At 48.7% G+C, this 15,639-nt stretch overlaps 1 protein-coding gene across 2 annotated transcripts in view; it reads left to right on the forward strand.

The window, feature by feature from the left end:
- Positions 1-4,058: 4,058 nt before the first annotated feature.
- The window catches only part of FDFT1 (farnesyl-diphosphate farnesyltransferase 1), a 43,203-nt gene continuing 31,622 nt past the window's right edge, over positions 4,059-15,639 (forward strand). The window contains exons 1-3 of one of the 2 annotated variants that reach the window (XM_003944183.4): positions 4,059-4,273; positions 11,499-11,596; positions 12,738-12,921. In XM_003944183.4, the coding sequence (XP_003944232.1) occupies positions 4,175-4,273; positions 11,499-11,596; positions 12,738-12,921 (381 nt within the window). In that variant the 5' untranslated portion in view covers positions 4,059-4,174. Of the gene's footprint in view, positions 4,274-11,142; positions 11,597-12,737; positions 12,922-15,639 lie in introns of those variants that run through there. The other variant, XM_010332071.3, reaches the window with a different exon arrangement.

Here is a 15,639-nt window from a genome sequence, read left to right on the forward strand (position 1 = left end):
TCAGGGGAGAAAACCAGGAGACAGAGAAAGCTCACACCAGAGCCATCGCTTAAAGATGACTGGGCTAGGGTGGGAAGAGAACAGGTCCCTGGGAAACTTGCTGAAAGCGAGGCCTTTGGGTACAGAAGAGTGGGCAGGTTTGTAACAGCTCTTAAGGAAATTTGCTGACTTTGGGTTAGAGGGAAGGGCTGCACAGCCGCATGGTGGGCCCAGGGTGCCTGTGCATTTCCTGACTTTCCCTGACTGTATCCAGTGGCGTAGGATCAAAAACAAAGGCATTGGATGTTGGATTAACCCACATTGGACGGGGGCGTTTGTCAGGGTAAGAATGATGGGAGACCAAGGGGGCAAGGAGCAACAGCATTTTTTTTTTTTTTTTTTTTTTGAAATGGAGTCTCGCTCTGTCACCAGGCTGGAGTTCAGTGGCGTGATCTCAGCTCACTGCAAGCAATTCTCCTGCCTCAGCCTCCTGAGTAGCTGAGACTACAGACGTGTGCCACCATGCCCAGCTAATTTTTGTATTTTTAGTTGAGGCAGGTTTTTTCTTTCTTTTTTTTTTTTTTTTTTTTGAGACGGAGTTTCGCTCTTGTTACCCAGGCTGGAGTGCAATGGCGCGATCTTGGCTCACCACAACCTCCGCCTCCTGGGTTCAGGCAATTCTCCTGCCTCAGCCTCCCGAGTAGCTGGGATTACAGGCGCGCGCCACCATGCCCAGCTAATTTTTTTATATTTTTAGTAGAGACGGGGTTTCACCATGTTGACCAGGATGGTCTCGATCTCTCGACCTCGTGATCCACCCGCCTCGGCCTCCCAAGGTGCTGGGATTACAGGCTTGAGCCACTGCGCCCGGCCTTCTTTTTTTTTTTTTTAAACAGAGTTTCACTCTTGTTACCCAGGCTGGAGTGCAATGGTGCAATCTCAGCTCACTGCAACCTCCGCCTCCTGGGTTCAGGCAATTCTCCTGCCTCAGCCTCCTGAGTAGCTGGGATTACAGGCACGCGCCACCATGCCCAGCTAATTTTTTTTTGTCTTTTTAGTAGAGACGGGGTTTCACCATGTTGACCGGGATGGTCTCGATCTCTTGACCTCATGATCCACCGAGGTGGGGTTTCACTGTGTTAGCAAGGATGGTCTTGATCTCCTGACCTCCTAGTCTGCCTGCCTTGGCCTCCCAGAGACCTGGGATTACAGGTCTGAGCCATTGCACCTCGCGAAAGAATGACCTTCATCCGTGCCATAGGAAGATCTCTAGAGTGTGCCTGCTAATCGTGTCTCTGACTGCAGTGACTCACAGAAAAAACTAATAGTTGGGTAATTGCTGACACCTGCTAGTTGAGAGTAAAGGTTGTGATTGATGCCATTGGAACTCCCCGGAATGTTCTGCATGGAAGAGGTGCAAAAGGAGGAATTCGGGCAGGTAACAACCCACACTCCCATGCTCCTCTCCCAGAGCTAATCACCCTGGCAATAGGCTCCCAGGGTTTCTGGTTGCTTCCAAAAGGAGGTAGGGCCTGGTGAGGTGGCTCACACCTGTAATCCCAGCACTTTGGGAGGCTGAGGCAGGAGGATCACTTGAGCCTAGAAGTTTGACACCAGCCTGGGCAACATAGTGAAACCCCCATCTCTACAAAAAATACAAAGTTAGCCAGGCATGGCGGTGCACACCTGCAGTCCCAGCTACTAGGGAGGCTGAGCGGGGAGGATTGAGCCCACGAGGTCAAGGCTGCAGTGACCGAGGTCATGTCACTGCACTGTAGCATGGGGACAGAGTGAGAACTTGTCTCAGAAATAAATAAAAGCTAAAAATAAATACGTAAAGGGAGGTAGGCATGATGTGGTGGAAGTGGACTGAAAGAGAGGAGATGGTACAGAGACAGCAGGGTGCAGTGTGACCAGCGGTGGTTGTGTTTTTTGTGTCTGTTGCTTGGAAGGAGGAGATGTTTTTCTCGACAGGACCGGGAAGGAGAGTATGGAAATATGGGGGGTTGGGGGGTGAATCTAGGCTTCAGTCAAAGTAAGGAGAGGCGGGATACCTGGACTGGACAGATTCTAAGGGAAAGACTGACTTAGCTCACGAGTTGGGGTTTCGTGATAACTGACGTTGAGAAAACATGGGATTTAATGTAAGCCTTCACAGTGGCTGCAGACATTTCATAAATATATCTTAAATGCCTCCTGAATGCTAGGATTTGGGAATACAAGCATAAACAAAACACAAAGCCAAATCCTACTGTGACAGGAGGGGTGCACAAAGTGTTTCTGTTAATGGAAGAAGTGCTGTGTGAGTTTGGGGGATAAGCGACTGGACCGTCTGTGGTCTGTCTAGGACAGACCTGGTTGTGCTGGAAGCACTCTGCAGATGGCTGCGGAGGCCCACGCCTTGCCCTTGAGGGGGCAACTCTGAGGTGACCAGACAAACGAGATTATTAGAATACAGGAAGTTCAGGAGGGGAGGAACCCCTGAACAGAATAGAGTATTACGGTCTGTGAAAGTGCAGACCATCCTAGTGAGCACAAGCAAATGAGGCTCTTGATTCAGAGCTTGCTCTTGCAAGGTGAGCACTCAGAGGCAGGCAGGGGAGTGGGAAGCTTTACAGTGGAGAAGGGGACAGCTGCAGGGGGGCTCTGATTGGGGGCTCTTGGCCTGGGGAGGCTGGAAGCAGCTGATAGAGGTGGGTGTCTTAGGTGATTGGTTTGAGGAGGGTATTTGTCTTTCTCTGGTTGATTCTGAGTTGGAAGAGTCCTGACCATGTGGGGCCGATTGCTGCCGAGGTTGTGGTTTTGATGCAGGACAAGTGAGCCCCAAATTCAGCCTTAGCCCATGAGGGTTCTTGGCTTTACCCAGGAAAGAATTCAAGGATGAACCAGTGGGAGGGACTGAGGGTTTTTAGTTTCCACTATCAAGGGGAAACTCTGTAATTTAATACGTAAGTTAACGATCTATTAGAATTTGATAACTATAGAGCAGGATATGGGGATCAGCAGTGGTGGAAATGTGGGAGAGGGCAAACAGGTGGGGCTCCAGGAGTTAGCCCAGCAGGTCTATGGGGGATAGTCCAGAAGAGTGAACAGCTAGACAGAAAGCCCTGGGGCTACGAAAAGGTAAGCGCTGGAGGCCCGAGAGGTAATCTGGGTGGAAGGCGGGTCCTGCAGCCCCTGGGGACCCCCGTAGGGACTTTGGCTTTCGCTGGAGTGGAGAGGCTCTGAAGGCTCTGTGCAGTGAGCAGACCTGACAGGTTTTAAAAGGCCTACAGGCTGCTGTGTTATAACAGACTGCAGGAGGGCTTAGGCAGCCAGTAGTTTCTAGGGCTGGAGAGAGATCTAGGATGAGATTTCCCCCTTGCTGTTACAGGTCCTCTAAGGCTTCAGCTGCTTTTCTAGGACTAAGAGGGATCCCATGCAAACACTCTAGGGAGGAGGCAGCTGAAGCTCCAGGAGTGTGCAGGGCTGCCTGGGGCTGGATGGGGTGCGGGACAGGCGACCAGGGCCTGCCGTGCTCGGGCGGCTCCCACGCTTTGGCTCTGGTGAGTTACAATCAGAACGCCCAGCTTGGCGCTGCGCCTTTTCACCGCCTTAGGCTCTGCGGGGAGGGGCTGCAGAGACCACCCGGCGGCGGGCAGGAGGCAACCAGGGCGGACACGTGGGCGGCTCACTGACACAGCCTGGCGCACGCCGGCCTGCGCTGCTCACCCGACGCCGGGCCACCGTTGGGCTTCAGCGCACCCGAACCCCACTGCCCCACCGCCCAACCGCCTCACGCCGGCTCCCCACAGCCCTCGCGCTGTCAGCCCGGGGCCAGCGGAGGAAAACAAAGGTCCGGTTCCACCAGGGAACCAATCCGATTCGTCGGCCTCTTTCTCATCCTCCAATGAGATTCTAGGGCGCCGTCACGCCAGGCTTCTCTTGCCACTGATTGGTCTGCGTCGTCCTAGTGCGAGCGGCCCTGCCCAATAGGCGCCCGTCAGTCCACCCCGCGAGCCCGCAGGTAACCGCGCGAGCCCCCGAGGCCGGTTGAGGTGGGCGGGGAGATGGGCGGGGCGCCCTCGCAGTGGGCCCGCCCCCTTTCCGGACCGCCCCCCCGCGCCGCGCCTCCTGTTCAGGTCTGACCTGACGGTGGGAGCCTGAAGACCGCAGAGGTGAGCGCCGAGCCCGAGAGCCCGCGGCCTGCGCCAGGATGGAGTTCGTCAAGTGCCTGGGCCACCCCGAGGAGTTCTATAACCTCGTGCGCTTCCGCATCGGAGGCAAGCGGAAGGTGATGCCCAAGATGGACCAGGTGGGCCGAGCATCCCTGCATCCCGGGACGGGGAGGCAGCGCGCGGGGCGGGCGTCGGGGCCCGGATCAGGGGCGAGGGGCGCGGAGAGCGGGGCCGACGCCCGGGCATTCCCGTCCCCCATCCCTCTGGAGACAGGGCCTTCCACACCTCGGGCCCGGGTGAACGCGGCCCCCCGGGTGGGCCTGTCCCTGCCCCACAAGTCGCCCTGGGCCTGAGCGGCTTCTGCGCGGCTCCCAGCGGTTGTGCTCCCGGTTTCACCCCCTCCGTGAGCATCGGCGCTTCCCAGTGTCCCAACCCGAGGGTTACGCGTCTGGGACTGTGTGGGTGGCTTACGTGGGAGAGGACGAATGAGTTTTTTTATGAGCAGAATAAATTATGCAAATATCATCACATGCACACAGTTCGTGGAATGAAATTTTAACCGGGTTTCAGCTTGGCCACCTCCTCCGGAACTCTTCCCCACCTTGCTGCCGTCCGTCGTTCGTCCTCAGGGCTTCCTGGGTTTTAAAGTCACCTATCTAGGTTTCCCAGTTCTAATCAGTCATCTGTAAGTCTGTGGATTAGCTAGGTGGTTGGTGGAAGGTCAGAACTCGGTTTTACTTAAGATTTTATCTGCCTCATGCCTGTACTGTTTTGTAAATGAATGCATAGGAGGTGTTTTTAGTCCAACAGGAGAATTATTCCTACTTGCTTGTTGAATGAATAGACACATTCAGCCAAGTTCTAATGGTCTGGACCAGCCTGGCCGATTTCTGTGACTCTTTTGGGCCGACAGGACAGTAGCAGATGTGACTCAGGCAGAGGCTTGATAGGTGCCTGAACATCAGAGTCTTTCAGTGTCCATGTGCTTCAGTAAACACACTAGAAAATGCTTTTCCCATTTTATCCAATTTATCGGGTCCTATGTGTCAAAAGGTCTTTTTACCGGACAGGAAGGCGCCTGAGTGTGCAGTCTGTGTAAACCCGGTTTTATCCAATTATCCAATGAATGTGTAGACTACACCCTCTTTTGGTGTTACCTTTCACGTGCTTTCTTTAATTCAAGTACAGTCTTCCGCCCATTTGTAGAATATTCAGTTTTCCCCATCTTTTCTTTGCCAATGCTACATTATTTTAATTGTTTTGCGGCAGAATAACTTTGATTATTTGATAAGGAATGTGTCACTTTTTATATGTAGATGGACCTTTTGTTTATTTAACAACTATTTGACCACCAGTTGTGTATCAGATACTGTTTTAGGTGCTGGAGATACAACAGTGAACAAGATAGGTGAAGACCTTGCTTTTATTAAACTTACTTTTTAGTGGAAGAGAGAGACAATTCCAAAAGCAATTATACAGTATTTTGGGTGGAGAAAAGCACTGCAGAGGGAAATCAGAGCAGGGCAAAGGGTCTGAGTGCTGTCAGAGCTCATTTGGATCCAGAGACTTTGTTCCTCTATGTCTTTCTGCAAAAAGAGACTTTAAGAAGATGGTAGCATGGGTTATGTGTTGGGAGGGTGAGTGGGTGGTCATAGGAAGGGGTAGAGAAAGACTTCACAGTATACCGTTTTTGTACCTTTTAATTTTTTTTTTTTTTTTTTTTTTTTTGAGACGGAGTTTCATTCTTGTTACCCAGGCTGGAGTGCAATGGCACGATCTCGGCTCACCGCAACCTCCGCCTCCTGGGTTCAGGCAATTCTCCTGCCTCAGCCTCCTGAGTAGCTGGGATTACAGGCACGCGCCACCATGCCCAGCTCATTTTTTGTATTTTTAGTAGAGACGGGGTTTCACCATGTTGACCAGGTTGGTCTCGATCTCTCGACCTTGTGATCCACCCGCCTCGGCCTCCCAAAGTGCTGGGATTACAGGCTTGAGGCACCGCGCCCGGCCTTTTAAATTTTTTTAAAAGCCAGACGAGCTATCCCTTCTAGCTCTGATAATATATTACAATATTACTTGTTTTGTTAGTTGTAGTCTTTCTGAGCACTTTTTAAATCCCCATGAGCCATTAAAAAAATAACTGAGTGGCCTGGGCGAGGTGGCTCACTCCTGAAACCCCAGCACTTTGGGAGGTGGAGGAGGGTGGATCACCTGAGGTCAGGAGTTTGAGACCAGCCTGGCTAATATTGTGAAACCCGTTGCTACCAAAAATACAAAAACTAGCTGGGTGTGGTGGCGCACACCTGTAGTCCCAGCTACTTTGAGAGTCTGAGGCAGAATAATCACATCTGGGAGGCAGAGGTTGCAGTGAGCTGAGATTGTGCCTCTGCTCTCCAGCCTGGGTGACAGAGACTTTGTCTCAAAAAACAAACAAATAAAACCAGCGAACCTCTAATTTGGTGAAACAAATTGGCAGATACGTTTCCCTTCACTTAACATGTTCTTAGTTTCTCTTTTTTTTTTTTTTTTTTGGTTGGGGAGGACAGGGTCTCACTCTGTCTTCCAGGCTGGAATGCTGTGGCCTGAACATGAGTCACTGCAGTCTCAACTTCCCTGGCTCAAGCTAGCCTCCCACCTCAGTCTCCTGAGTAGCTGGGACTCCAGGCACATGCCACTCATGCCTGGCTAATTTTAAATTTTTTGTAGAGACAAGGTCTTGCTATCTTGCTCAGGTTGGTTTTGAACTCCTGAGCTCAAGCGATTTTCCCACCTTGGCCTCAAAGTGCTGGGATTACAGGTGTGAGCCAGTACATCCAACCAAAGTTTGGATGAAACTTTTGGATGAAAATTTCCTTTCTACAAACTAGGGAAAAAATGTACACTTAGCAGATACTGAGGGCTGTTTATTTCTATCACAGAAGGATTTGGCTATAGCATTTCAAGGTTTAGTAAACTTGATTTATACTGAATTTATAGAAGCATGTCAGTAAATTTAGGGGCATAGGCCGCCTGCAAGTTATGTGTCATCACCCAAAGCCAAGTAATGGAAAAAGCAGGCCGTTTGTTCGTTTTTTGAGATGAGGTCTAGTCTTGCTCTGTCACCAGGCTGGAGTGCAGTGGCATGATCTTGGCTCACTGCAACCTCTGTCTCCTGGGCTTAAGTGATTCTTGGGATTCAGCCTGCTGAGTAGCTGGGATTACAGGCACGCACCACCACACCTGGCTTATTTCTGTATTTTTAGTAGAAAGGGGGTTTCACCACGTTGGCCAGAATGGTCTCCATCTTCTGACCTCATGATCCACCCACTTTGTCCTCCCAGAATGCTGGGATTACAGGCATGAGCCACCACATCCGGCCAAAAGCAGGTGGTTTGTAATCAGGCTGATCTGGCTTCTATCAAATCTAAATCCTGTTGTTTAGACTAGTATCTTCTCTTGAGTCTATTATTAAGTCCATTTCCTGATTCTATTAAGTTAGGTGAACAACCTTGATAACCTCTGAGCCTCAGTTACTTGATCTGTAAAATAGGGATGTGGTCACAATTTTTTTCTTGGGGTGGGGGGACAGAGTCTCGCCCTGTTGCCAAGCTGGAGTGCAGTGGCGTGATCTCAGCTCACTGCAACCTCCACCTCCCAGGTTCAAGCCATTCTCCTGCCTCAGCCTCCTGAGTAGCCGGGACTATAGGCATGTGCCACCACACCCAGCTAATTTTTGTATTTTTAGTAGAGATGGGGTTTCACTACGTTGGCCAGGAAGGTCTCGATCTCTTGACCTTGTGATCCGCCCACTTCAGCCTCTCAAAGTGCTGGTATTACAGGCATGAGCCACTGTGCCTGGCCCACAGTCACAATTTTTTGACCACAACTTCTCAACTCTAAGATGGTCTGAAAACTTTTTGTCAGTTTGTCTCGAAATCATTTGGCAGCAAATCCTGACTTGAAGTTGAGGCTTCATTTATCTCACTTAGTATAAATAAGTGTTTTGCTAAAGAAATAATTATGAAATACTGCTTCACACTGGTTGTATATGCATTTTATTTCCTATTTTCTAAAACACTAAAAATGCCCAATTCTGTCCCAGGTCTTGCCATAAAGCTTTCAGTGGACTGTGGACCTGTTAGACCTTAACAAGTTGAATAAGGATCAAAGATAATGTCCATATTGTGCTTGGCATGAAGTTAGGTGCCTGATAAATGCTGGTTATCAATCTCGTTATGCAAATTCAGTTTTCAAGTTTGTGGGTTTTTTCCCCCTTCCTGGAGATACCTTTTCTATTTTAAAGGAAGGAAGGCTGCAGAGAGGGCTGGCAGCTGGTTCACATGTGGAACTTTCAGCCTGAGGCTGGAGACCCTTCCTGGGAGTCTGGTCTTGTCCTCCTGATCACCCCACGCCCTTCCTCTAAACTCCCTGCATCCCTGTTTTCTCCCACTCCTCTCTTGGGAGTGCACTGAATGTCAGACTGCAGTAGAAGCGTCAGGAGGCTGGAGGGACAGGCAGCAGTAGCCTGAGCTTTTTTCTCCCCTAGCTCGTGGGAATCAAGCAGTGGAAATTTTTAGTGAGTGGTGTTTTACATTGTGTGCTTACTAGTTGTGTCTTCCTGTCTTGTTCTTGGTAATTTGAACAAACTATTATTACAAGGTGAGGCATTGAAACAAATAGGTGACAGGAAAAAGTGGCAGTGGCAGGAGCTGGAGGAGAAGTGGCTTAGCTTGCTCCCTTTCAGCGTGGAGCATTGATGGAAAGGAGCGATGGTGTTCCTGAAGAGTGTTGGTCTGCAAATCTAGGGGGATTGTGCCCTTGCATTGATTGAAACTCCTCGTCTAACGTCAGTCCCCAAAGCATTAGTTGGATGAACATGACATTTGGCAGTGCAGTTTAAAAAGCTGCTTGCTGCAGCCTGGTAATGATAAGGCTAATGTGAAGAGTCCAGAGCTGATACTCTGTTTCTTTCACTCTGAAATCTTGCCTCCCTGTATTTCCACAGGGAAGGAGTTGGTGAATTGTTTTAAAATACTGGATGAATGTCTGCATTTATTCATCACACCTTTAATGAATATGTTTATGTGCCAGAGACTGGACTTTACTAAATTATGGTGCCTAGTAAATGTGTGTGTGTGTGTGTGTGTGTGTGTGTGTGTGTGTGTGTTGTTGTTGTTGTTGTTGTTTGAGATGGAGTTTCGCTCTTGCTGCCCAGGCTGGAGTGCAATGGTGCGATCTCGGCTCACTGCAACCTCTGCCTCCCAGGTTCAAGTGATTCTCCTGCCTCAGCCTCCTGAGTAGCTGGGACTACAGGCTTGCACCACCAGGCCTGGCTAATTTTGTATTTTTAGTAGAGACGGGGTTTCGCCATGTTGATCAGGCTGGTCTCAAACTCCCAACCTCAGGTGATCCACTTCTGGTGATCCTTGGCCTCTCAAAGTGCTAGGATTACAGGTTTGAGCCACTGTGCCTAGCTAAAATTTGTTTTTACTAATAATTCTTTATTGGAAATAGCAATAAAGTGACTTTTTCAGGATTATGTGATTTAAAAAGATTTACTCTGACAAAATAATATGTACTCATGATAGAAAATGTACACAAATAAAAACAACATAGTTCACTGAAACCCCCGAGAGTCCAGGGCTCATTGTTACCATTCTGAAGTGACTATGGAATTTCCTAGCGGTGAATATACCATATTTTTTAACCACTCCTGTTAGATACTTGTGATTTTTAATTTTTCAAGACAGAGTCTCACTCTGCAGTAGACAATATCATAGTTCACTGTAACCTATATCTCCTGGGCTCAAGTGATTCTCCCACCTCAGCCTCCTGAGTAGATAGGACTACAAGTGTGTGCCACCACACGTGACTGTAAAAAAAAATTTTTTTAAACTTTTTTATGAAGATGAGGTCTCACTGTATTGTCCAGGCTGCCTTCAAACTCCTGGGCTCAAGCGATCCTCGCACTTTGGCCTCCCAAAGTGCTGGGATTACAGGTTTGAGTCACTGCACCTGGCCCTATTAGCTATTTCAAATGATTCCCATTTCTCTCCCAAAAAAACCTGTTGTGAGACTGTGGGGTGAGGAGAGGGAAGGGGCATATGGCAACCTGTGACATTTTCCACTCAGTTTCCCTGTCGGCCTACAGCTGCTCTGAAAAATAGTCTGTGAAAAAAATACACAAAACAGCAACTGTTTGTGATAGACTTTGAAAAAAAAAAAAGCCATTGAAAATAAGGCTTTTTTTTCCCTTTTGGAAAAACACAGCTCTCGTTTTCTTTGGGGAAGCATAAAGGTCATGAAACAGCGCACTATATTCCATTAATTTTTCAGGGAAAGATGAGAAGAAATCTTGAATAGCTGGATTTCTAGAGAAGAGTAGAGGCTTAACAGGTGTCAGAAAAAAACCAGTCGGACAGTGGCAGTAAAACGGCAAAACAGACTTTATTCAGAAAAACTGCAGTAGGAGAGAGACCACAGTACAGAACAGGGTTCCACTCCGAATACCAGGAAAAGTAGAAATTGATGAGGGGGGCGCGGCGGGGCGGGGGGCGGGGAGAGGAGATTCAGTGGATAGAAAATGATTAAGAGGAAACACCGGGTGAGAGTTCTGGATGAAGGCAGGCCAGAGTTAGCAGACATCACTTGGGAGATGCGGGGCAGGCTGTGGAAGCTGATCAGGTGTCCCGGATGATTAGATATTGAAGTTGCCAGATTCTGGCCAAATCAATTTAGCAGGATTCTTGGTAAAATTGGGCGATGCAAAGACAGACACGCTGAGTACAAGTCCAGGCCTTGTTGGGAAAAGAATTCGGTCAAGCCTGAGTAGTTTGGTCTAGGGAAACTGTCACCAGGAGTACAGGCGGGCTGCTCGGAAGTGCGCCGTACCCCTTAGCGGCCAGTGGGTTCAGATGTGAAGGGCCAGACCCGGAGGCCGGCACCGTGCCCAAGGGGTGTGGAGCAAGCGCGAGCTGGAGGCGGGGGGCGGGGCTGCGGGCCAGGCCGCGGCCTCCACGTGCGGGGCGGGCCAGTTCTGGGTAGAGGGCGAGCCCGTCCCGCCCCTCTGTGGGCGCTTCGCAGATCTGCTCGAGTCTATGGAGGAAAAACTCCGCTGGGTCCGCGATTCCCATGGCCGCAGCGGCCTGCGGCACCAAAGCCATGGCCCTTTTCAAGCGCACCTTGGTGCTGAGTCCCGCCGCGGCGCCCAGGGGCCCGGGCGCAGGCACCGCGCCGCGGGGCTGCTCTTTGCCTCCTGCCGCCTGGCCCTGCAAGGACTGGCCGCGGGGAGAGGGCTGCAGGCTGTGGAGCCGCCTGCCCCAGTCCCACTCCCACTCCTGCTCCTCGACGTCTCCCAGCGCCGTGTGTCTTGTCTGCCCGCAGGACTCGCTCAGCAGCAGTCTGAAAACTTGCTACAAGTATCTCAATCAGACGAGTCGCAGTTTCGCAGCTGTTATCCAGGCGCTGGATGGGGAAATGCGGTGAGTGGGGGAGCAGCGTCTCCGGCGTGGGGGAGGAAAGCTTGTCCAGGGACCTCTGAGTGATTGGAAGCTACTTGTTGATACGGCGCTCGGTGTTGCAGCCTCGTGGCTGTGGCTTATTCAGACCATAGCCCTGCCCTAGTGAAGGCAGTGTTCGGGCTTGTGAAGCCTGTGTTTACTTTAGAATGCCATTCCAGGCTCTTTGCCATCCAGTAGTGTCCCTGCGGGCCCAGCCTTTCAGAGAAGCACGTTGGGGGGATGGTGATGTTTATTAACTTTTTTTAGTCCTGGCAGCTGAACCTGGCTGTGAGCAGGTCGTATTTTCTCGGCTTCCCTTATCCTACTTTGCTTTTCTATTTCTAGCATATTGGGTTGATTATTTTGAACCTGCCTCTGTGCACATTACACCCGTGAACTTAGACTAGTTGTCTTTATGTATGGTCGTATTTATACTGAGAAGTTGTGGTTTTTTGGCTTTCTTTTCTGTTTGTTAAATACTAGTTCGGTGTAAACGTTTGGTCTTTTGGTATCCATAGTTGTGCTACATTAATTAAGTGCAACTCATTTCTGGGAGTAGCAGTGACACTCAACTAGTCGGCTTTTTATTTATTTATTTTTTATTTATTTTTTTTTTTTTGAGACAGAGTTTCGCTCTTGTTACCCAGGCTGGAGTGCAATGGCGCGATCTCGGCTCACCGCAACCTCCGCCTCCTGGGTTCAGGCAATTCTCCTGCCTCAGCCTCCTGAGTAGCTGGGATTACAGGCACGTCCCACCATGCCCAGCTAATTTTTTGTATTTTTAGTAGAGACGGGGTTTCACCATGTTGACCAGGATGGTCTCGATCTCTTGACCACCTGATCCACCCGCCTCGGCCTCCCAAAGTGCTGGTATTACAGGCTTGAGCCACCGCGCCCGGCTGGCTTTTTATTTTTTAATAAACTGCAGAAGTTCATAACTCTCATGTAAGAAAGGAAAACTAATGTAAGTTTCATTAAGTATGAAAAGCTTTGGATACCCTTATAGTTCTTTCAAGTTAAGGGTATAGGTGGGTTTAGAAAACGGCCTGGCACAAGTTGTTTTAAGATAAAATATCTTTGGATGTTTCTTCCAATATAGTAATAGTTTTTCCATTTTTTACAGCAATGCAGTGTGCATATTTTATCTGGTCCTCCGAGCTCTGGACACGCTGGAGGATGACATGACCATCAGTGTGGAAAAGAAGGTCCCGCTGTTACACAATTTCCACACTTTCCTTTACCAGCCAGACTGGCGGTTCACAGAGAGCAAGGAGAAGGACCGCCAGGTGCTGGAGGACTTCCCAACGGTGAGTGGGGTTACACAGCGTGTCTACAGATGGTCATGTTCATAATTGCTAATGTGATTGTCTGCTAGCCTACACACTTACGAAGAAAGAGAAAGTAAGCAGTGTGAGGCCAGCATAATGTGATGGTTAAGAACGCTGGTAGCCAAGACTCTGAAGCCAGGCTGCCTGGGGTGGAATCCCAAATCTTTACCTTACTAAACCGTTGGCTATTTACAAAGTTTCTCTGTGCCTCAGTTTCTTCATATATAAAATAGGGGTAACAACACCTACCTCATGGTATTGTGAGGATTCAGAGAATTAACATAGGTAACAGTCTTAGAGAATGTTAGCTACTTAGACAATGTTATTACCAGTATTGAAAGTCCAGTGTTCTTCCTGTGGGAAGACGCACTCAAATGGCAGTTTTGTAAAAGATTCTCAGGCTAGCTCACAAAAGCCTGCTGACTGTAGAATGCAGCCTCCATGTGTAACACTGCTTGTCTTGACTACCCTGAGCCTGGTAGCATGGGACTGCTGTTCAAGATGGGTAGCACCCTGGCATAGGGGGTGGTGTCTTTTGGCAGCTAGGGTGAGGATTGAGAAGCAGGATGAGCCTTTGCCATTTTGAGCTGTGATCCTGGGCAAGTTCCTTACCTGCTTTGTGTCTCTGTTTCCTCGTTTGTATAGTTAGGGCTGAGACGACGAAGTAACTTCATACATAGAAAGTACTTGGTGCCTGCTACATAGTAAATATTCTGTACATACTAGCTATGTGGTCTGTTTTGTTGGAGTGAAGTGGATTATAGTTAAAATCCTAAACTTTAATAAGTCCCTCAAGTTTATGTGGCCATCTGACTGGGTCCCGCTGTCCTGGAATTCACATGTCTTATCAAACAACTGATTCTTCCATATTTGATTTAGCAAAGTCACATGTTCTGTAAAAGCCCGAGGAAGCCCTTTTTGTACACAGTCGCCAGGGCTTTTGGAGAACAACCCTTATGTGGCTGTTGTTACTGAAACAAACCTAATCTATATCTGAGTTGGAAGGAAGTTAAGTGGACAGATGGAGAGTCCTACCAAACAAAAGAATGTTTGATTCAACATAATGGGAGGAATATTTAAATAAAAAAAAAGTTTGGGGAAAATTCTTTTGGTGCAGTGGCTATTTCAGATTGCTGAGATCAGGCCTTCAGTGCCAAAGTCCAAAATATAGTTCAGCAGGATACGAATGAAAAGGAAATATCTGAACAATAGAGTTTATCCAGTGCAATTGAAAAGAAGAAAGAAAATGTATGACGGGTAACTGGATGAGAATTAGAGCCGTAACCCTGGGAAGATCCTGGTGATTTGGCTCTCACAGGACACCTGATGACCAGAAGATGGGTTTCCTTTGATGAGAAATCTGTGGCCATTAATTTATGGACCTCTGACTTCTGCTGAACCAGAGGAAGCAGTCATACTCCGTTTATAATGGAAGTGCATTCTCACTTAAAATCAACCAGTATTGGCCGCGTGCGGTGGCTCATGCCTGTAATCCCAGCACTTTGGGAGGCCGAGGCGGGTGGATCACGAGGTCAAGAGATCGAGACCATCCCGGTCAACATGGTGAAACCCCGTCTCTACTAAAAATACAAAACATTAGCTGGGCATGGTGGTGTACACCTGTAATCTGAGCTACTCAGGAGGCTGAGGCAGGAGAATTGCCTGAACCCAGGAAGCGGAGGTTGCGGTGAGCCGAGATCGTGCCATTGCACTCCAGCCTGGGTAACAAGAGCAAAACTCCGTCTCAAAAAAAAAAAAATCAACCAGTATTATTCTAGCTGGACCTAGCCTCCGAAAACAACCAAATTACTTTTCACTTTAGTAGATTCATAATGTTTAAAAAATTTCTGGAGGCATGGGATAAATGTTTTGGGCATTACAAAAATCAAGGCAGCCCTATCCACTTAGCAAAAATGAGAGAATGTGAGTGTGTGTGAATGCTGACATAATTTTGGGGAATATTGCTAGTAAATTTCGAGATGATATTCCAACATGTTTGTAAAACTTTTTTTTTTTTTTTTTTTTTTTTTTTTTGAGACGGAGTTTCGCTCTTGTTACCCAGGCTGGAGTGCAATGGCGCGATCTCGGCTCACCACAACCTCCACCTCCTGGGTTCAGGCAATTCTCCTGCCTCAGCCTCCTGAGTAGCTGGGATTACAGGCACGCACCACCATGCCCAGCTAATTTTTTGTATTTTTAGTAGAGACGGGGTTTCACCATGTTGACCAGGATGGTCTCGATCTCTTGACCTTGTGATCCACCCGCCTCGGCCTCCCAAAGTGCTGGGATTACAGGCTTGAGCCACCGCGCCCGGCGATGTTTGTAAAACTTAAGTCTTCTTTGTTCATACAGTGTTCTAGCGGAAAGATAATGCTTAGTTCTGGAAGGTTTCAGATGTGAACACTGAACTCAGCGTTTTCTCTTTTGGGTAGCAGAGTTGGAGAGCAGAGGTTCGATCCTCTTGAAAGCAGATTTGCCCCCAGAAGAGTAAAAGGGAGCAGAAAGCGCGAGCCAGGCACCGCCATTCTCGCTGTTGTTAACCTTTTGTATCCTTAGGAGTATAAAGATGGACAAAGGTGTGTGTTCTGTGCACATACATAATTCTAGGCTACTTGAATTGTAGGTCCCTCCAGTCTGTGATTCAGCTTGGGATGGGACTGTATGGGAATTAATAGTGCCTTGTCTTCTTAAGGAATA

This window comes from Saimiri boliviensis, chromosome 13 (genome assembly GCF_048565385.1).
Source record: "Saimiri boliviensis isolate mSaiBol1 chromosome 13, mSaiBol1.pri, whole genome shotgun sequence".
NCBI lineage: Eukaryota > Metazoa > Chordata > Mammalia > Primates > Cebidae > Saimiri > Saimiri boliviensis.